Raw genomic sequence first — 22,721 nt, forward strand, 5'->3', positions numbered from 1 at the left:
ATGATAGCCAGAAAGACCTGCTGAATGAAAAATGATTGTATCCGTTACACGTGTTCCACAGAAAACCACCTCAAAACTTAGACGCTTAACATCACTTGTGCTTTTGTTCCTGATTTCTGTCAAGGTGCCACAGAGGCTGGGGTCAGCCAACTCATTCTTATTCTAGAATTGTCTAGTGTCACTCAGGTGGTTTGAGTTTTCTATCAGTCCAGCCACGGGTGGATACCCTCAAATGTGCTCACTCTAAAATGGTCTGAGGGTTATTACCGAGTGTTGTAGGCTGGACCCAGAGATGTCCCCTGCCATGCTCTTTCCTCCATGTGGCCTCTTCTCCTTCATTAGTCCAGACTGGACTTCTTCACAGTGTGATTTTAGATCCACGCCCCCACACACAAACACTATGCAAGCCTCTGAGTGCATTAGGCTTGCTGATGTCACAATGGCATATTTACCTAGCAAAATGGACCAAGACATTAGTACATTGGGAGGAAGATAATTGGAGCAATGGATTTATTTTAATATCAAGATAGTTCATTCAAAAGATACTATCTACCACCACTAGGGGTTTTGTTTTGTGATTTTTGCAATTATGATAAGATGATTGCTGGATTTAAATTTCATTATAGGTAGAGACTTCAAAAATTCATGGAAAATGCTTATTATGAAAAAACATGGATTTGTACATTTTTTGCTCCAAAACAAACTTGTGTTTCAATTCCATTTTCCATGAATTTTGTAAGCATGCTAGTATGGACTTTAATGTGTTTTTTTGTTTTGCTCTTGTCTGCTATTTAAAATCTCTGAATACCAGCATTATCAACAATGGAAAGCTATAGTAAAGTCACATATAAAATATAAGGGAACATCTTAGTAAACAGAAAGCAAAAATGTAATTTTCTACATAAATGAATTTAATTATAAATATTAAACATAATAAGGTAAGTATTGTTCATAACAACTAAACATTTGTTTAGAATTAAAGAAGGCTTAATAAATTCATAGTACATATCAAATCTGAGATAAAAGGAAGAATTAATCTACTTGATTTGTAGATTCAGTATTTCAATTCAAAGCTTACAGAATATTTAACTTTTATTCTGTGAAATATACAGTCTGTAGAAATAATTGCCTACACTATGTAGACTCCAAAGATCTGCAATGTAACAATCGCCTTGCTTAAGAAATTGAGCACTGGGACCATCATTTTGGTGTAAAAGGTTAAGCCACTGTCTGTGATGTCGGCATCCACATGGGAGCCAGTTGAGTCCTAGCTGCTCCACTTTCCATCCAGCTCCCTGCTAATGCACCTGGAAAACCAGCCACGGACGGGCCAAATCCTTGGGTCCCTGCACCCACATGGAAGATCCAGAAGAAGCCCCTGGTTCCTGGCTTCTGCCTGGCCCAACCCCAGCCACTGTGGCCATTCAGGAAGTGAACCAATGGATGGAAGATCTCTCTCCCTCACTCTCTCTCTCTGACTCTGCCTTTTAAATAAAATAAATCATTAAAAAAAAAGAAAAGAAATGGTTCATTGTCATCATATTAGAGGCTCTTTCACTGTTTGCTCTAAAAAATCTGACTTCTCACCTCCCCCACAGATAGCCTCCACCTTGACTTTTGTCTTATTAATTTCCTTGCTTTTCTTCTGACTTTCAAAGTATGCTTAATCTGCATCTTTAAATAGCCTTATTCAGTTCTGCCTGTTTTGTGAACTCCAAGTAAATAAAATATACCATGGCAATTTTGTATGTGTGTGTGTGTTATTTCCTTTACTGAACATTCTGTTTAAGAGATCCTCCATGCTGTTACTGGTGTTAACACTAATATACCTGAATTGATAAGTATTCCAATACTCAACGTCTTGTGTTCTGAAAGAAAGTCCACAGCAATGCCAATTTCATTAAGACATTGCCCTGTGTTTTCTTCTCTATATTCAGTTTTTTTGTCTACTATACTGAGATCTTTCTTGCCTCCAAAATAGACATGTACATGGAATGAAGAAGGGATCCAATTTCAACTTTTCTCTAAAGGACCCTCATTGCAGAGCCATTTATTGAAAAGCACACCCTTCCTCACACACTAACTATCCTGTCATGTATCAAGTGGCCCGCTCTTTCTTCTTTCTCTAGACTCATGCCCTTTCCAAATCACCTTCTTATCCTATTTTTTCCATAGAACATAGCTACAAAGACAACAGGGCAGAACATTTATCTCCACTGTCTTCTGTTCTGACACAAATTTCTGCCACTCTTTGAAAAACTGCCCCGGAAAGCAAGCTAAGTTGTACTAACACAGCACATCTGTGCAGTGTTTGAAAGACTGTAAGAAAACCCTCGTCCTACTATGGACTTGCACATGAGCCTAACCACAGCATGGCAGGAGTGGGAGAAATGAAAGAAGACTTTTGTTTTGCGTCACCATATTTGAGGATTTACATATGTGAAAGGTTTCCTGTAGGAATTGCAAACTGCCGGTCTGTAACCTTAGAATTCACAGCAGTGGTTCAGGGTAACTGCCTGAAGAGTGAATCACTGAGAGTGAATCACTTCTCATTAAAAGGAAGAGGATTTCCAGCGCCTGGGGAGAGGATCCTCACCAGGGTGGGGTGGGGCTCCTGCCTGAGGATGCTTCTAGAACAAACTGCAAATGCGAGATTCTAAATGATAAGGGGCTGGTACTCCTGCCCTACACTTCAGAATCAAACAAATTTCTTCAGACATAGCCCAATTTCTAAAAGTGAAAATACTTACTTGAGATACCCCAATCTTGCGTTCCGTTATTAATTGTTGGTAAAAGGGAAAGGTAGCTGAAATCCTGATTTTTAATACCTAGAAAATAACATGGTCACATCCTAATTCTAAATCTTCCAATTCAACGGTCTACCCACGAATTAATCATCTGTAAAGTCAATAATGCAGTTTCGAACGCACAACCTGAAAACACTTTATATACACATTAATTAAATATAAATATAAGCCCTATTAGTCAATAAAAATGCATATTTTCTTAAATATATGTTTAGAAACAATGTTACTTCTATCTATGATCCTAGTAATCTTTGATGATTCTGATCTTGCCGTTTTATAACTAAGCTGAAAAGGAAAATATATTGTTTCCGAGGAGATGAAATAAGACAACTGAAAGAGGTTTGACCTAATTATTTTAACAGGCTTAATATGCTTTACATTCAGAACTAATGCATTTCAGAAACTACGTCAATGCAATGTGCCACATGGAAGACTTCGTGACTGGGACACCAAGTACAAGCAGAATTTGGCTGATCACTTTTGAAAATTACGTGGCCTTTTCAAATGATAAATCAAGTACGTAAACACGGAAAAACAGCATTTTCCCATCCATAAGCCTGAAATAGTCACAACTTTTTTTTGTTTTAGGATCACCATATATGAAAGATAAGGTCTCCAGCAATTATTTTTGTAGCATCTAGGAAAAATAAAAACTAGAACAACAAAAAATAGCTATTCTAATATCTGGATTTGGAAGTCTAACCTTTCAAAAATAATGTTAACTTATGAGCATAGACCTGGATTTATTATATCAGATGGATACATAGACAGTATTCTCTGAAATTTAAGGAAGTATAAATTAGATATGTGAAATACCTCACTTAAACCAAGACTAAAGGAACCCAATGAACAGGTCCACCTCTCCACAACTCTCAGAGATTACAACAGATTCAATACACTGTTTAAAAGGTTTCACAAGCACGGATAGTCTGGCTCTGATGTAAGTGGGAATACTCAACCATTTACTTATAAGCAGGTTTAATGTCCACATATGCATATTCAACCACAGAGGTACAGACATAGGAAGAATGATGAGCACAAGGCTAATAAAACTCTTTAAAACTAGTGTTCAATAAAACTAAACAGAATACATGAGCCTTGCAAACATACCTCAATATGTTATTCTTTCATTATGTTTCACTACTGTGATCCCAATAATGCCCTTGCATTCAGCCCAGAACCTCTAAAATCATGTCAAGCTATGTTTGCAACTGAGAGCTGATGGACCAATAAGCCAAACCACAATGATCACAGGTAAGACAACACCTCAGACCTCGAGCTGCAAATGCCAATAGATCATGAAGACATGCTCTGACATCAGTTTGTTCGACAGGCTGTTAAAAATCCTCTTGCAGAATGCTGGAATGTAAGACATTCTTACAATCTTAGAGTCAAGTAACTTCACGGAATCTGTGAAGAGCAGCTGGCTAAACCAACAAACATATAAAATGAATGAATCAGGACTCATAATCTATTGACTAGTTCTGCTGCATTTAGAAAGAAAATCTTTAGTATTTGTCATTTCATTTTTAAAGAAAAATTAGACTCTTTTCTTTAGACTCATGACAATGCTTTGGCTGCCTGGACTAAAAGACTGCACAATAATTGTGTGATAATTCATGGAGCTTGTTTAGTACACGCACCGCCTTCTGCAAATATCCACTGCTGTAAGATTTATAATTTTTTCACAACACTGTACAAAGACTCCATACAGACCTGAAACACAGTGCCCTCTGCTGCACATACAACATAAAATAAAATGTTTATATAATAGTGTCTACATAGATACCTATACACAAACATTGAAAACTAAAATAATTGTGCCTACATGAATGCTCCTCTGATAACTTCACATTGTAATCTTTGGTCATTAAGAAACAAACCAGCATAATAACTTTGCATAAAACATGTTTTATGGCATAAACCGATAGAGTGTCATCCATTCAGGCAACCACTTGTATACTCGATTCCCTGTGCCTTAGGTGGACGGGCAGTCTGGGTTGGATTTAATACATGACTCCTTTTGTGTAAGTTATTTAGGTATTGTAGGATAAAGTCATATATTTAAATCTCCAGTTTTGGTCATAATAACATTGTCCAATTCCTCTGCCATTTCTTTTTATTCCAATGCTGTTTTCTTCAGGTTCTGAATACAATTATTTTTCAGGTCAAAAAGGAAGGGGTGACCCAGCTGCTCAGTGACTAGTAGAAGATACCACTTGCATTTAGGTATAATTAGTACAGCATAGTATACAGTAAAAAGGAAAAGCAATTCAAGAAGATTCATTTTAAAAGAAGAAAGCCTCAAATATGCTGGCATTTACTTTAATGGCAAGGCAGCACTGCAAAATTTGGTAGTAATACACAAGTGGTCACCATCATCTACATTTCTCCTATAATGTTGCCTCTATAAGAAATACTTGTAAGTAGCAAGAAAACATCACCACAGCGCAAGGTAACAGTTACCCTTCCCAACGGAAACTTTTCCTTGGAAAAACTCACGTACACACAGCCTTCAAGAACACCTCTGCAATTGCCTTCCCTTTGCTCCATACCTGTATATCTTGTATCTTGTGCTAAATCCCTGCCGGCTTCTGTCCACAAAATCTGTGTATTCCTGTGAGCGATGGAAGGGTCCCTTATCAGAGAGGAGCCAGTCGAAGGGGCTTGTGGCATGCTGATCCGAAACAGCAGCAACCGCTAAAACCCAGCAATGAAGACTCAGGGCTATCCACTCCCATAGAGCCATCAGAGAGAACACTTCAGCACCAGCTCTGCTCCGCCATATCATGCTTCCTCTGGGGACTTAGAGCCTTCATTCTCTTAGCTTTCCCTCAACACCTAGACAAAACACACAGGCGATTAGTTAGCCCCGAGAAGGTTATTTTCTATCAATTAAGGTGCTGAGGCAGCTTACTTTGTAATCTCACATCATTGTTTTAAAGTAGATGATAGCAAAAGTTATCAAGAAGCAAAACAAAATACTTTTCAGAGTTGTAAATCTTTTATACTTCGTGTCCTTTTTTAATATCGATGGAAAACAGGTCACTGAGTCGTAGCAAGCCCTGTAACCGTCATTCAGCAGATCATGAAATCATATTGAGCAACAATGAGAAGTGTCAACCAATGCTTTCTTTTCCTGCTGAAGTGCTTCACAAAATTGGACACCTTTCACATATTTATTGTGTTTAAATTTTAATACAAGGTGTATTTGCTTATATTTACATTAGAGAAATCCATTAAAATGAATTAAAGTTATTTGTGTAGTTATTTCCACAATCTATAGAGTGTGGGCCTAAGAGCCCATGAATATTTAATATTTTGTGTATGTACTTGTCTATCCAATCGTGCATGTGTGTGGGAGAGAGAATATAAGGGAGGCAATGTTTGTACAATAATTTGTCCTATTATTCCTCTTAGGAACAAACGGCTTATTTGATCTTTTACACAGAATCATAATTAAATTACTTCCAGGGACTTTAAAAGATTTAAATGTGCATCTTTGTCTTATTCATGAGATAAACAGTCCTACCTGAAAAATTCATAAATACATGAAAACTGAGACAATGCAGATTATTCATAAATGATGAAACTGCATAACTTACATTATAACCATCCAAGAGTAAAGTAACAAGAGCTGTAAACTCAACAGGGTATGGTGTAAATAACTTTCACACAAAACTGCTGATATAATGTCAATTTGAAATTTTCCTCTCTAACTCCATCAATTGTTTCTAACGGTATTTTTTATCCACAGAGAACTATGGAATACATAGATTCTACTAGAGAGTCTGTTTTGGTTGCGAAAGTTTTTGGTCTGCAAAACAACTTTAGATACAATGAAAATTCTTAATATTAAGAAAACACTGGGCGGCGCCGCGGCTCACTAGGCTAATCCTCCGCCTTGCGGCGCCAGCACACCGGGTTCTAGTCCCGGTCGGGGCTCCGGATTCTGTCCCAGTTGCCCCTCTTCCAGGCCAGCTCTCTGCTGTGGCCAGGGAGTGCAGTGGAGGATGGCCCAGGTGCTTGGGCCCTGCACTCCATGGGAGACCAGGAAAAGCACCTGGCTCCTGCCATCGGATCAGCGCGGTGCGCTGGCCGCAGCGTGCCGGCCGCGGCGGCCATTGGAGGGTGAACCAACGGCAAAGGAAGACCTTTCTCTCTGTCTTTCTCTCTCTCTCACTGTCCACTCTGCCTGTCAAAAAAAAATACATAAATAAATAAAAATAAAAAAATAAAAAGAAAACACTTTAATTACAATAGCCACTATATTTCTAGGGCATGGGGATAGTTTTAATTTACTTTTCTAACCATGATCATGTAATTCATGATTTAATTCTAAACTATTTCTATAGGAGTTATCAATTAATTTGCAAGTATAAAGTGTGTCAAAACAGTGATATATAACATGTCACTTAGGTCTTCCAATTCATACTTACCCACTATAAGACTTAAAGGACAATGCCCACACATCTTATGAGCTACACAATAATGCATACAGTTGCCCTGGTGACTAAGGAATATCGTGGTTCTTTAAACAGCAGAGAAGCATTATCAACTGTTGGCATTTAAAATATGAATATCATACGAAGGAATAGAAAGGTGTAATAGAAATATTTTGAAATAGCAGTTGAGAAATTATAGACGTCCTTCAATCATTGTATAAATGAAGTGCTGCCATACAACTTGTTAGTACTTTTTAACATACTGTTTTTGTCCATGCAAACTATATCATTTATCTTAAATACTATTTATTTACACTGATACATAAAATTATTCTTATGAATGGCATATTAAAATCCCCTACATGAAATACATGTTGCTCATCTTTGTTAAGCACAGTTTTAATTTGCTGTACAAATATATTCAAAGTAGCAAAACACTGTTATAAAAACTATACTTTCTTAATTTCTCCAAGAACTGTATTTTTAATTTCACAAGTAAATGCATTATAAATTATTCAAACACTTATTTTACTTTCATACAAAATATCTACTATTATAGGAAATAATTTTAAATCAATTAAATTCATAGTCACACCATCCAAACAGAACTCTCTTTTTACCAAACATGTGAGTAAGAATGTTGCTGAAAATATTTCAACCAGAATTACTGAATCCTTCTTAATTAACAAGTGGGAACATCCTCCCTGGAAAACAAAATCAGATTTTCCCCAAATTCATCAGTCACTGATACGGCACCAAGAGGCAGCACACACAGGGACCACATCCCAGCCCACCCCTACCATCTACCGTGTGACCTCCAGCAACTTGCCGACCTCTCTTCTGCCTCAGATTCCATAACTGCTACAAACACTAAAGGAGTTACTGTGCAAAGGCACCTAGAGTAGCATCTGGCACATGGTAAGGACATCTGGTAAGTGTTTTGAATCATAATTCGTACTGATAGGAAATTATGGAACTATATGCCACAAAATTAAGCCCAACTCTTGGTACTGAGATGCACAAGTTCATAATACACAAAGTGCTATAAAAATAGAGTATGATTGTCTTAGATGACATTTAAAGTCCTGTTCTACAAGGTTGTAACTTTCCAATATGTAGTTACCCTAAAGCCACATCTTCAGTGTCATCTTTATCATACATGATGAGGATGCTTCGTGGCCTTTGTATTCCATCATTTTTATGCTATCATGCATGTGTAGGGTAAATAGTATAATGATACATATAATAAAATGATCATATACTGGAGCAAACTAACCTATCATCTCATACAGTTATCCATCGTCACATATGGGAAGAGGAAAATCATGTCCTGAATCATGTATAGGGAACTGCCTAAAATAGTATTAATGACATGGTACTATTAGTTTTGATATCTTTTAATTCTCATTTGGGTGCATTTCCTCACTTCTGTTCTGAAATGAATTTTTCTGAAAGGAAAGTTTGCGAACATATGGCATCTCAGCTTTGTTTAAATGTGAAGTAACTTGGAGGATCTCTTAAAATACTTTGTTTCTGAGGTATATCAGATATTTAGGGTAACCAAAATAAGATAAACACAGAAGTTTGACTGAAGTAGCCTTGGAGAATGTTTCCTAAAGAGTTATAAAACAGAGACAAGGGGCACCAGGACTCCTGGGACAGAGAAACGCTGCCTACCACCTGAGGACAAGCGTTATTAGACTCAACATCCACAGAGAGAAGCACATAATATCCTGGTTGGTCACAGAAGTGGGTAAATGAACAGCTGAATCACCTCTGATGAGTTCTAATTGTTAAATCATCACTGGAGGGCCTTCACAAGTTCTTTGTCAGGACTGTGTTGATGTCCATACGTGTTAATACCTCACGTGAGAAACAGCTTTCTAACATGGGTTCTCAATGACACTGGTGCCTGACACAATGTTAGGATGCTTGAAAGTCACAAGTGAGGTAAACAGCTAAACTTACAGGTCTTGCTAAGGGGAGAAAATACCAAGGCCCAATGAAAGAAACAAAAAGTATTAAACTTATCAGCGAATTCATTATTTATTCTCCCTCACGTATGAGAAAAAATACAAAGCGATCTTGAATTTACGATTTCTGGATAACAACCTAAGTGGTCAGTGGTGAACAAGATTTTCTGGAACATATAAGGGTGCATTTCATATAAAAGAACAAAAAGAAGAAGAACAAAAGTCAACAAAATCTTAAAAAACTAAAAATGTGGAGTTCACGTCTAAGCTGTAATAAATCAAGAAGAGGTATTACTCAGATCTTTCTTTTAATAAAATACAAAAAAGTAGCAAACTTTGAAATATATTGCTATTTAAAATATTTTGTACATAACATACTCAGAATAATTTCAGTGTAAGTATTGCCTCCTGATTGCTTATTTGCAAATTGCACTGAAACCTATTCAGAAAGAAAACACATCAAAGGCACACTGCATATATCGTAATGGATATCCATGTATGTAATTTATAACACATAGTAAAAACTATATAATAAATAGTAACGGTATCTGTGTACGTAATATGTAATACATATATAATATTTATATGATATATATTTTAGGTTACAGTATCTTCCTCACTAGCCAGCTGCAATCCTATTGAAAAATAGCAGTGCATTGTTTTTGTCTTGTGTTTGAAATGCATATTAATATTGAAATTTATTAAATATTTCCTACAGTATTGAAAAGTTCTAGTACAGTTGAAATCACAAATACATATAGAAAATGTTGGGAATTTCCAAGTTAGATGTAATATCCTTCAGATTGGTGAGTCACATCACAAAAAGCTCATTCTTAGATCATAGACAGTCATCAGCCACTACCTGGTTGGACGATAATGCTGATTATAACTAACTGGTAAACACTTAACATGGTATGCTCTGTGACTTCTATATCTTCACTTTGATTTTTGCTGCCAACATGTCCAAAATATTTCTCGAGATTCATAAAATAATTGTCAAGCATATTTATTTTCTATAGTGTAAAGCCAAGGGAAATTTTCAAGATTAATATAAGCACTTTCATGTCCATCAATTGGTTCACCAATTTATATTTTACCATTTTCTCTCTATCTTTTCATTCCTCCCCTGATGAGATTTTAAGCACTGAACAAGAGCTAAAGGGAAACTCTCTGATTTTCTCAAGGCCATGCAAATGACTTGTGTTGTACAATAGACTGCCCTATAAAATAGATTCTAAATATAATCATTAACATGGATTTGACTGTAAATAAAAATGATGCATCTTCAAAATAATGGCTTCAAAGACCAGAAGGATTACATTTAAAAATCCACACTCCTTCCCAACATTTTAATAAAATGTGCTACCCTTTTAAATATCAAATATTAGAATCACTTATTTTCAAATAAAATATGTACATATTCTCCCATAATGGATAACATATAAACATAAGAAGATTATTCTATCATATGTTTAAGTAACTGCTGGATCTGAAATAAATCTATATTAAATGCATCATTGTATAAGTCACTGAATGGCAGATCTGCTAAACAGTACCTCCACTCTGAAATTTTAGCAGTTTTTACATGTTTTTATTCACTATTTCAATTCCATTTTGGTAGAAAACCAGCACAATAAAGAAATTGTACGGATTGCCTTCGAGGTCTTAGACACACTGGGCTGCTTTGGGATGGTGGCAGGCCACTCAAATCAAAACACTCTTGTCCTCAGGAACCTGAGGGAGATGTGTAACGGAGGGCACCCTGACAGAAACCTGCACCTCTGCAACTGAAATGCAACATCTCCTAACTGTTCTCCTCCTTCTTCTGTGTTCACCAATGGCCCTTCTTTCACTCAGTCTTTACCTTCAACACCACTTTCACTCACCTGCTCAACTCACTGCCTGTATCTGGTTTCCAAGTCCCATGGTGTTGTCTTCTCAGTAGAAATCTACCCTTTCCCTCTCCCCTCACACTCCTCAGCTAGCTCATTCTGTACGCCCAACACTACCACCACCACCTCTAAACTGAATTCCAGAAATACCTTCACACTGGCCTTCATAATGCCAATGGCTTTCCCTCATCTGTTCTTTCTGCTTTAGTCAGATTTATCCTAATAAAGTTAATATATAAGGTTAATATATGACTCCTATACCCCAACTGGTCCAATTGTCCAGTCTGTCTTCTGCATCACATCCAAGCTTTAAAACGAAAGCTTAACTCTTCATCTACGTCTTCTGCATGTGCCTTGACCATTATCTACCAAACAAACTATGCTGCAAAAATCATTCTATTCCTCAAATTAACCTCTCTCTCTGTTTTCTCCCCAGAATCTTGGCTTATGCAGTCTCTTCTGCCCACACCAGAATCTCACCTGCAGGTTCTTGACTTGCCTTTAAAACCTCAGGCTGCATTGTCACTTTATCCTCAGCGCTCTCCATGGCTCCTTGGGTTGGTTGGCCATATTTTATGCTCCTAAGATGACTTCTAGTATAACACATTTATATTGCATACTTATTTGTATGTTTGTTCACTTTGCCTACGTGTCTCTCCTTCCTCAATTAGAATTCATTTCAGAATAAGAATAACTGGCAGTTATCAGTTATCAAAGTGCCTAAAATAAAGTTTCTTATTAATTAAGGGCTCAGTGAAAGAACACATGTGGATTAAATAAGTGCTAAGTTGAGGCATAATCCATGCAATATGGATGGCGAGATTGACAAAACTCCTTTTGCATGAAATGAAGACATACTGACAGAGGAGTTGGCCTCGGAGTTGAGCCTCCGGATGACAACAGCTTTGTCAGGTGAATGAAAGAAATGGAATTCTGAAGTTCTGGTTTCCATGTCCAACCAGTAAGCACAAATGACATGTCCAAATTGTATCAAAGCAAAACATTCCTAAATTTTAAAAACTGTTAAATGTAAGGGTATAAATGCCTAACTATAGCTTTACTAGCTTCAGACAGACAAATAAGGGATTGATCATCAATATGATTATGGAAAACTAAGAACTTTTTCACTTATGTTCTGCTGCTCATACCTTCTACAGATAGAAAGCATTTACAAAAATCAAACATAGATCCTAGTCAACAAGCACAAACATAAACCTCACTGAGGAGCACAGTGTGCCTACACTGTCCTATCAGTCAGATTGAAGTAATAACAATATGGAAAGAGCAATTGAATAGCTTGTCCCTGCCTGGCTGGAAGGCTATACACTTGATTATTAATTTATAAAAATCAATAATAATTATTAAGTAAGTTGATTATATGAAGTATATAATTATATACTAATATATTAATTTATAAATTATAAATTTAATTTCAGTCAACATAACTCCCTAAGAGGAAAAAAAGACAATGATGATAAAATGAAATTGTACTAAAGAACAAAAAATATACTGTCCAGTTTTTGCTGCTTTTACATAACTGGTATTTTATTTGAACTTGTTGCATATTTTAAAATTTTAGTCTTCTTCATTATTTGCAAGTATAATTCCAAAAAGAATATTTATCACACTTACAAAACATAACTATATCTTTGTATAAAAGTGAGTAGACATTTGTTGAGGCCATTGGGTATGCCAAGTATGTCATGAATATTTCCCGATCTCACCTTCCAGCAGGAGAATGTGGTATATAGTATTATCACCACTTGTTTTCTTGGAAAACTGAGTAAAAAAGTGAATAAGCATATGGTACAAAAAGGATTCAGTAGCAATCATTTGAAATCAAGCTGAATACCAAAGTCTCCCCGCTCCACCACGCTACAACCTAATTAGGACTGATTGCAGATTGAAAGTTGTTCATTAGCATTTTGTCACTTACAAATAAAAGTTAAATTATAAAGTATGAGAAATGGCAATGAAAACTGACATAAAACTAAAATTAAGGAATATTTTCTCAGGCTACAGCAAGTGATCTTAATAACTGCATATTATGGATTTTCAGGGGTGTCTGTATACTTTAACATTTTCAAGGTGGGTGATAGTTTAATTAAATGTGATTTAATATAAGCCTTTTGAAACATGTATAAACTCAAAAACCAAAAAACTGTTTTTTTGAGCTTGCATATGTTATTCATTGAGTTATAAAGTCTAATCATGGTCAGAATAATTTAATTTACCTATCTTCTCTTCAGAGAACTTACAAGATTAATCCAATAGGTTTTCATGACTCAATTGTATCATAAATTACTTTATAACACTACTAAAAGGAAAAAAAGGAACTATTCAACATATCTATAACAGAGTTGGTATCTCACAATGGGAGATGTAATAAAATTTCAGTGAAATTAGATGACTTGTAATATTTTGCTGAAATGCAATCATAAAATTTTAATTAAGGTCAGTTTTCTTAGATTAAAACATGCCAGATAACGTCAAGAATATGTGGTTCATTTCCAACAAGTATTATTTTAAGAAACAATAGTGTGAAAACTCTGAACCCCATGTGGGAGGAAAGATCCCTGGATAAAGGAATATAGTTTTAAATGTAGGCACTGCTCTTCTAAACGGAAGCTGATACTCAAGTATTAAATTTGATGCACACACTCAAACCTATGTGTGTCATGTAATCGACCATTTTCTACATGCACGCACATATCGATTCTGAGATCCGAACACTCACAAGGGCACACAGCCTACAGCCAGAGTAATGCAAGCATGAGAGCTTTACTGCTGAGCGTCACTACAAGTACTGTAGTAATGACACATTGCTTTACTGCGCTGGTGAAATGCTAGCTACGTTCTGCAGTTTTAGATTTCAAACAACGCCAGATTATTCTGTCTTAATCTGGATATTGCTCATTTAAAGGTAATGGATTTTTAAATGGCCAAATGAACTAACTCAACTTTGATATTTCATCATATAAAAATATGAGATAATCCATCAGGTTTTAACGTCTTGCAAATGTTGCACAATGTGGACCACTAAGTAGGTGATATAGCTTTGTCTGTGCTCAACCAGGAAAACGGAAACACGGTTGCATTATCTCTGTGCTTTGGCTGAAGTTAACATGAGTATGTAGACAACTTAAGAAGGCAATTTTTACTTTTAGGTATACAAATTATCACTGGATATAAATAGGAATTAGAAAAAAATAAGTTTTTATTTTTCCTGTGCTTTGACATGCCTTTAAGGCAATAAAGTTAAAAAGTAGTGATAACTCCAAAATCAAACTAAATTCTTCAACCAAAGGCACCACGGCAACCTGAATATACGCAATCAGAGATTACAAAAATAAACTAAATGAACATTTATTTGAATTAGTAATTCACTTTGAATGTTAAAACAAGTGTCCTGGTGGGTTAATCACTACTCTGAATTCTTTTCAAGATGGTATGCTGGAAATCATTAAGATAAGTATAGACTGGGGACAGATTTCCATTCATGAATTTTCTACAATTTTACAATGTGAGGTGATTATCTTCTCTTGACACCTTTGTTCACGACCAGATTATGAGGGGCTTGCTGGCACGGATTAAGTTTTAGCAAACCATGTGTCCCTAATGCTTCCCACTCTCTGGCACATGGCAACCTTTGAGAACACGCACTGAACGGAACGCTCCCTCCGTTGTTAAACGTTGTGGGATGTTTTGTATAGGTGCTTGCTCTGCTAGGAGGTCAATATTACATGTATCTCTTAGGAAGGCTTTACTGCTGTAATTTTTGCCATTTTTCTTTGTTTTCCCCTTCACAAGAACCACGCCTCCTTGTTTCAAGCCCCTGTGTATGGGTTAAAGCTGGCCCTGGAAGTGTATCCTGCTAATCATTTAACTCTGCTGAAGCTGTGCTCCAGCAGGTCCTTCTCCTTATTTATTTTAACTGATCAGGCAACGCAGGGCCTCTGAATTACAGCCTTAAGTGTTTTCCATTTTAATGAGGAGCGCATTCTGCAGAAGGGAACTAATCTCTTGCCTGATCCTGTCAAATAGAATCGCGGCCTCCCCATAAAGGCCAGGTATATGCTTGGATGGGAGGCCCAAGCCGAAAACTGAGCAGACGGTGAGTTCCACCCCTTCATGCTGTCGGGCACACAGGCGAAATGGTTCTTAGAATTCCAAACTATAAACGTCACCTGGGTTGCCAGATAAATATATACCACCATGATATTTCAACACAGATGGTCTCACAACGAAAAGCTTGGTAAGATTCAGTTGCTACCTGCTTCTCATTCACGAGCACAGTAGACACTGAAGGTCAGATAAGGGATTTTCACCGTTAAAATCTAACTTTGGAGGAAAGTATGAGGAATGCTTCAGCAGAGATTCTCTCCCTTGAACGCCCTTCCTGGAAAGACCTGGGTGTTTCTGTTGTGCCGGATCCCATTCAGCCAGCCTGAGCAGAAGGCCCCACGCCACACGTGACCACCACAGGCACCTGACCAGGCTCCCCATCCCCCAAGACCCTCAGGTGATCTCCAGCTGGGATCCCGTGAGGTCGGCTTAGGAGACCCCCAGATCCCTCATGACTCCACTTAGTAATTTCCCAACCACAGACCTCCATCCTACCCTCAGCTCTGGATTTATCCCTTGTCATTTTCCTCTGTGTATCTGAAGCTGAGCCAAATACCACTCTTCTGCATAAAACTCCATTTTAGCAGCCTCCTTGAATAAACTCTGTCTTACCATCCTTTAACAAGTGTCCCAAGAATCTTTTCCTTTAATGGCTGCAGAAAATTTATTATAATTAATGTATTTTCCTAGCAAAACAGTGAAAGGGGAGGCAGTTTCAATAAAGATTATAAGAATCTACATATAGGAATGGAGTAGAAATAATGGCTGCAGACATCAAGATTTAAGATGGTTACTGTACTTTGCAGTGTAATTCTGCCTTAATGGCATGGCCTGATCATGAGAGCTCTCTAGTTTGTGAGGAGGATAAATTATTTCTTGTCATTGAAAGAATTTTGTCACACAAATGTCCAGTTAAAGAAATTGGAGAAATACAGCCAATTTTAAAAGGTTTTTTTCAGCATCACACTATGTACAAGCTATGTACACAAGTATGTAATGTTTGCACCTGACTTTATGGACAATGTCCTAAATTTCAGTTTGGCAAACCGTTAGAAATGCATTCTTTGTTCTTCAACGCATTCTTTATTTTTTTATATTTTCAACTATTTTTTTGAAAACCTGAAAATTTATCATTTATTCAGCAAAGGCATTTATACTGTTCTAGCTAGCTAAAGTGTTATCATTAATAAAGAAAAGACTCAGTGCTGGGGTAAATTATCTTGGAATTTGGAAATCAAATAGACAACACACCTATTGATCGATCCAACCACCAAAACTTATCCTGGAGTTAACCAAACCTACAAGGTGAAACAAGCTGTTTAATTAGAAGCTATTTCATTAAAAAGGTAAACAAAAGTGTGTCTTCTAAAAGCACAAAGGAAATAGTACATTTAAGGAGCTTCTACAAAAGTTTGATTTTTAAAGGAAACAAGCTCTGATGATAAGGGTCATAGGAAAAATTTTAAGATTTCAAAATAATAAGATTCAGGTTCTTTTTATCCATCTGTAAGAAAATGGAAAAGTTAAAACGTTTTCAATCCAGGAGTGTCTTACTGTATATATTGTCAGTAGTCGCCTAAATTTGTCCCTCTGGGTTACAGCTATCACTCAGTTCACAGGGCACTAGTTCCACTGCAGTTTAGCCAACAGGAAGCCGGGATTTGCCTCCGCTTCATTCACTGATGTGTCAGCAGCACCCAGAAGAGAATCCAGCATGTGGAAGATCCCTATTACTAATAAGTGGATGGAATGAGAAAAAATAAATTTCTGAAGTAAAATGCTGGACTTTCTGTTCATTAAAATGGCTAAGGGCAAAATGAATAACCCATTGCAAATGTTCTACTATAAAGAAGATACCATTTCCATTTTTTTTAATAAAACAATACACACAAAGAGACCAAGATGCCAACTAAGGGGCCTGCACTGTGGCATAGCCGGTAAAGCCACCACCTGCAGTGCATCCCACAAGGGCACCAGTTGGAGACCTGGCTTCTCATCTTCACACCAAGCTCTCTGCTATGGCCTGGAAAAGCAGTGAAAGATGGCCCAGGTTCTTGGGTCCCTGCACCCGTGTGGCAGACCCGGAAGAAGATCCTGGCTCCTGGCTTCAGATCGACCCAGCTCCGGCCATTGTGACCATTTGGGGAGTGAACCAGCGGATGGAAGATTCTCTCTTTCTCTCTCTCTCTGTGTCTATGCTTCTCTATAACTCTGCCTTTCAAATAAATAAAAATTCTTTTTAAAAATACCAACTAAAACATCACTCCGCAAGTTGTAATGACTTTATTTTCGGAACTGTCATAGCTCCTCCATTTCACTTTAAGAGTTATCCCTTAATACCCTCTTTGTCAACTTATCCCTGTGCTGAGAAACAAGACCCTCATATCCGAGTTGAATTTACAGTATCAAAATTGGATGTGTGTTGAAAATAAAATGTGTGACCAGGCACGAATTTGCTTTCATGTATTAATTAAAATAGTGTACGCAAATAGAAAAAAATTATAAGCATCATTATGAGCAATGATGGTATCTTTTCATTATTATATTCCCTAGGTTTAACCCAGTGCACACAATTCATCAGACATCCAATGTACAGTTAAAAACAAATAGCAATAACAAAATAGATGTGACCTACAATAAGAAAGCCAATCCAGCATCAAGTATCTCAAGCTGTATCTGACGTTCCCCAAAGCTTTCTGAACCATCTAGCCAAGCGCATGGAATCTGGTGTTTCCAGGTGAAGAATGCCTCTCCAGCCAGGAACTTCAGCACAGCCAACCTTGCTGCCACAGCCCATATTGTCACACGATACAGAATCTCACCATGCCTGGTATCAGTAACATGAAGGCGCTCCAAAAAGTCTGTGGCAAATGCAATTAGAAGATGAGTTTAGGGAGGATGTTGTGGCACAGGGGGTTAAGATGCTGCTTGGGGTGTGCACATCCCGCATCAAAGCGCCAGTTCCACTTCCGAGTCCTGGCTACTCTGTTTCCAACCCAGCTTCCTCTTATCCAGCTTGCAGGCAGAGGAAGATGGCCCAAGCACTTGGGTTCCTGCCACCTATGTGGGAAACCCAGATGGAGTTCCTGGCCCCTGTCTGCAGCTTAACCCAACCCTGGGGTGTTGTGGGATTTGTGGAATGAACCATCAGATGGAGGATATCGCCTCTCTCCCCACTCCCTTTTGCCAATCTACCTTGCAAATAAATATATCTTTTCAAAAAGAGAATTGAATTTTGGTGTACCAAATTTGAAATTCATTTATAGTTCTTTCATGATCTATATATATATATATATATATATATATATTTTGACAGGCAGAGTGGACAGTGAGAGAGAGAGACAGAGAGAAAGGTCTTCCTTTGCCATTGGTTCTCCCTCCAATGGCCGCCGCGGTCGGCGCACCACGCTGATCCGAAGGCAGGAGCCAGGTACTTCTCCTGGTCTCCCATGGGGTGCAGGGCCCAAGCACTTGGGCCATCCTCCACTGCACTCCCTGGCCACAGCAGAGAGCTGGCCTGGAAGAGGGGCAACCGGGACAGAATCCGGAGCCCCGCCCGGGACTAGAACCCCGTGTGCCGGCGCCGCAAGGTGGAGGATTAGCCTAGTGAGCCGCAGCGCCGGCCTCATGATCTATATTTTACAAGAACTTCTTGAATCTCTCTCATACCTTCCTGTTTTGTCTAACTAACCTTTTATATAACAGGAAGCATCTGCCTCCACTCTTATCAACACACTACTTTAACTTGTAAAATAGCCTGAACTGTCCTGAAACTAAAAAGGTTGTATGATATTAGATTTTGAAAGAAAAGCAAAGTAAATGTACATGAAAAATCTGCATTTTTGAATACAGTCTTTACATAAAGCAAATTCTGAAGGAAATTACAAGAAAGAATAAATGGAACATCACTATGGTATATACAGAGTACTGAACACTACCTATAATGCGGCATATCTTGTGCATATGAATTGGTGATTTCTGAAATCACACTGTCCAGCCCTGTTAGGAATTATCTTCCAAACGACAATCACATGACTCATTGTTCCTAGATTTATCTGAGACCAAAATTTAGAAATAGATACATTTTATTGAACAGTTAACAGCTGTCTTTTTAAATCCTGAAGAAAACAAGCTGTCATCTTCAGCTTAGACTACAGCAAATCTTTATCTACAAAAAAATAAGGCATTTCAAATTTTGGTCACTTTTGAGATGACAGATCTTGTGATAATAGATTAACCTTTTGATTATCTAATCTACTTGATATTACTGAAGAGAAAGAAATGTTTCAGTAACATTTCATATTGGGGCATTGATACTTATTCTAAGTCAGAATTGATATTCTTAAACAGTAGGTGTCAAGGATAGGTGTAAAAGGTAATAATTACAGGACTGATCTGCATGTCCATTCTGACTTGTCTTCAAATGAATTATGATTTGTTATTTTGTCTTTCAAATTAGTAAAATAAGATATATAAAGATTCTGCATCCCATAGCTGGGTGAAATCTACAGACTGAAACTCATCAGAGTCTCAGAGGATATACAGACACTCGGAATTATTTTTGCTCCAGTATGGCGATAGCTACACGCTAAAAACATAAATAACCTTGATGCAAAAGTTCTGAAATACGAAGTGATACATCCAAAATTGTGTGTGTTGGTAAGATACGGCCAGAGCTGCGCCGATCCGAAGCCAGGAACTAGGTGCTTGTTAATCCACAAGCTATGTCTCCACAAAGAGGTGCGAAATACGCTTGAAACAGTTAATTTAAAGAGAGTTAAAATTAATCCTAAAGGGTATGGGAAATGTTTTTTTTGTTTTTGTTTTTGTTTTTTGTTTTGTTTTGTTTTGTTTTGTTTGACAGGAAGAGTTAGTGAGAGAGAGAAACAGAGAGAAAGGTCTTCTTTCCATTGGTTCACCCCCCAAATGGCCACTAAGGTCAGAGCTGCGCCGACCCGCAGCCAGGAGCCAGGTGCTTCCTCCCAGTCTCCCATGCGGGTGCAGGGCCCAAGCACTTGGGCCATCCTCCACTGCCTTCCAGGGCCACAGCAGAGAGCTGGACTGGAAGAGGGGCAACCGGGACTAGAAGCCGGCGCCCATATGGGATGCCAGCGCCACAGGCGGAGGATTAACCAAGTGAGCCATGGGGCCAGCTCCAGCAGGTGTCCTTTAATAAATCCTTCAGGAATCTCTTTTTCTTAGTTAAGAAGTTAAAAATTCAATTCTCTCAGTAGATTGTGTTCACTTCCTTGAGTTTACGTTAAAAAGAAAATGAAACAATAGAGCTCTCCCCATGACTGAATGACAGACTGAAACATTCAATGACTAGGAAGAGTATTTCATAAAACTATTGCATCATAATTGTTTATTCAAAAAAACTTTAATAAAAATAGTTTTTAAAAAATCCGTTTGGAGTGATATAAGTCCTCAGGAAGAAAACGTACTTCCCTCTTGTTGGTGGTGTTGACGGGCAATTGATACTTCATTTTATTCTAGACCATTCAATTTTCAAAACTTGTCTTCTTCCTCACTTGCTAGTATGATCTTGAAAATATTACTTATCGAAATGTACCACAACTAGACTATGAAAATTAGCCAGTGGTCTAGGTGAATAATTAAAAATTCTATTACTAGAAACAAGTAAGATCATTAAATTTAAGTATTTTGAGTAAGCTACACATGATCTATATATTATGTTTTGCGATACAGAAGAAAATGTTAAAAAAAGTATGCATTAATTTTCTTAAGATAATACCTTGTTCAACATAAGAAAGTGTCAAGAAAATCATGCATTAATTATCTTAATATCTTGTTCAACTATGAAGAATGATTTATCCAACATTTCATGATTATCCTTCTAAAAATTTAGAGTCAACTGATTATTATTTAAGAGATGCTCACTTCTAAAAAGACAGTTCCCGGTCTCCATGTATACATTTACAGGCTAACTTTTCAAACCATCAGAAATGTTACCACACTTAGTACATGAAAGGCACTTGAATATATTATCCACCCGAGGAACTTCCTGACTGCATTAATTTTATTCTTTAGCTATGCCAGAAAGGGCTTCTGTATAGCACTACTAAATTAAATATCGAAAAGCAGTTTGAAAACATGTCTTAAAAGCACAGATACCAATGATTTGACACAGAACATGGTTTTAAGCTCAACTGGCACACACATGTGATTTGTAGATACAGTAGTTACATAAACTCATGATTTCATCTCTAAATTTATTCTCTGATTTAACTGAAGTGTTTTTCCATATACACTTAATTTTGTGTATATCATCTGAAATGTTCTTAAGAAAAAAATGTTTCCCTTGTGGGAGCAAGTGTTTAATGACTCTATAAGTACTGCATGTCTATGTATTGGCCACTATTTGACACTGAGAAATCTCAAATTTATGCTTACTCAGTTCTAGTTTCCCAAGGCTAGATTGTTTTTTAATAGTATAATATTCTAGAGATAGCTTTTAAAATTAACAAAATGCAGGAGTCCAGAAAAGTTAATAAAAAGCAGCTCAATCCTGATGAGCTTGGCTGATATTCACAGAATTCAGAAAGAATAAGTCTATCTACAAGTATTCTTTCACAATAAATCTATAATGGAATTTCAATGCAACACACCATTATGAGGGAATAATTCTTACACAGCAGAGAGCTACAATACATCTGAATGTAATGTTCACATGTTTATTAATTTAATCAATAAATGTGTATTTTATAGATTTAATTTGCTGGAACTACAATATGGTAGCTACTTTATTAGCTATTAAAGGGAATTCATTATGTTTTGGGTACTCTTAAAGGCATCCACATCCAAGTAAATTAGAGTTTCAGTTTTAAAACAAATACTTCTCAAAACAAAGTGGTCAAACTGAGGATATACTCCTTTTCAAACTCTAGATTGGGGAGAAATTTTGAAAATTGTGAAATGTGATTATTAATAATGAATAAGATAGAATGAGACTCTACAAAGCTTACTCAACTCAACATAGCAGATTGAGTATCATTTTCCAACAACTCAATTTTTCTTTCTCATTTAAAGATATGCACTAAAAAAATCAATAACTATTATTCCAGGATAAAAGCTTATAAATCCAATCAGCTCATCATTGATAACATATTAGTTATAACTTTAATCTTTTAATCTTTGTAGGAAAGGGACGGGTTAATGAGGTCAAGTTCCATTATTACAGCATCACCTGGCTAGTTATTCTGAACATCAAACTGGGCAACACTATACAACTTAGGATGGATACTTAATTCAGAGCATTAAGCACAGAGGAGCGAATCTATGGCTTATGAAATAATAATCTTTAGAGAATTTGCAACTAGATAGGACTGCAAGTTGGTAACTGGATATAAGTATTCTTGATAGCTCATCAAATATGCTTTAAAATGATAGTGATAAAAGACTTAAAATGTTATTGATGAGGATATTTGAGGACCAGCATAAAATGGTTTCAGTGGCTAC

General features: G+C 37.0%; 1 protein-coding gene across 8 annotated transcripts in view; it reads right to left on the bottom strand.

Moving 5' to 3' along the window:
- Positions 1 to 22,721, bottom strand: part of BRINP3 (BMP/retinoic acid inducible neural specific 3) — a 556,809-nt gene that overhangs the window by 528,419 nt on the left and 5,669 nt on the right. For 7 of the 8 annotated variants that reach the window (XM_008268734.5, XM_008268735.5, XM_051820406.3 and 4 more), the window contains exon 2: positions 5,363 to 5,648. In XM_008268734.5, coding sequence (XP_008266956.1) covers positions 5,363 to 5,598 — 236 coding nt within the window. In that variant the 5' untranslated portion in view covers positions 5,599 to 5,648. Of the gene's footprint in view, positions 1 to 5,362; positions 5,649 to 22,721 lie in introns of those variants that run through there. The other variant, XM_017347891.4, reaches the window with a different exon arrangement.

This window comes from Oryctolagus cuniculus, chromosome 13, assembly GCF_051225735.1.
Source record: "Oryctolagus cuniculus isolate XC-2025 breed Fujian yellow rabbit chromosome 13, ASM5122573v1, whole genome shotgun sequence".
Lineage (NCBI taxonomy): Eukaryota > Metazoa > Chordata > Mammalia > Lagomorpha > Leporidae > Oryctolagus > Oryctolagus cuniculus.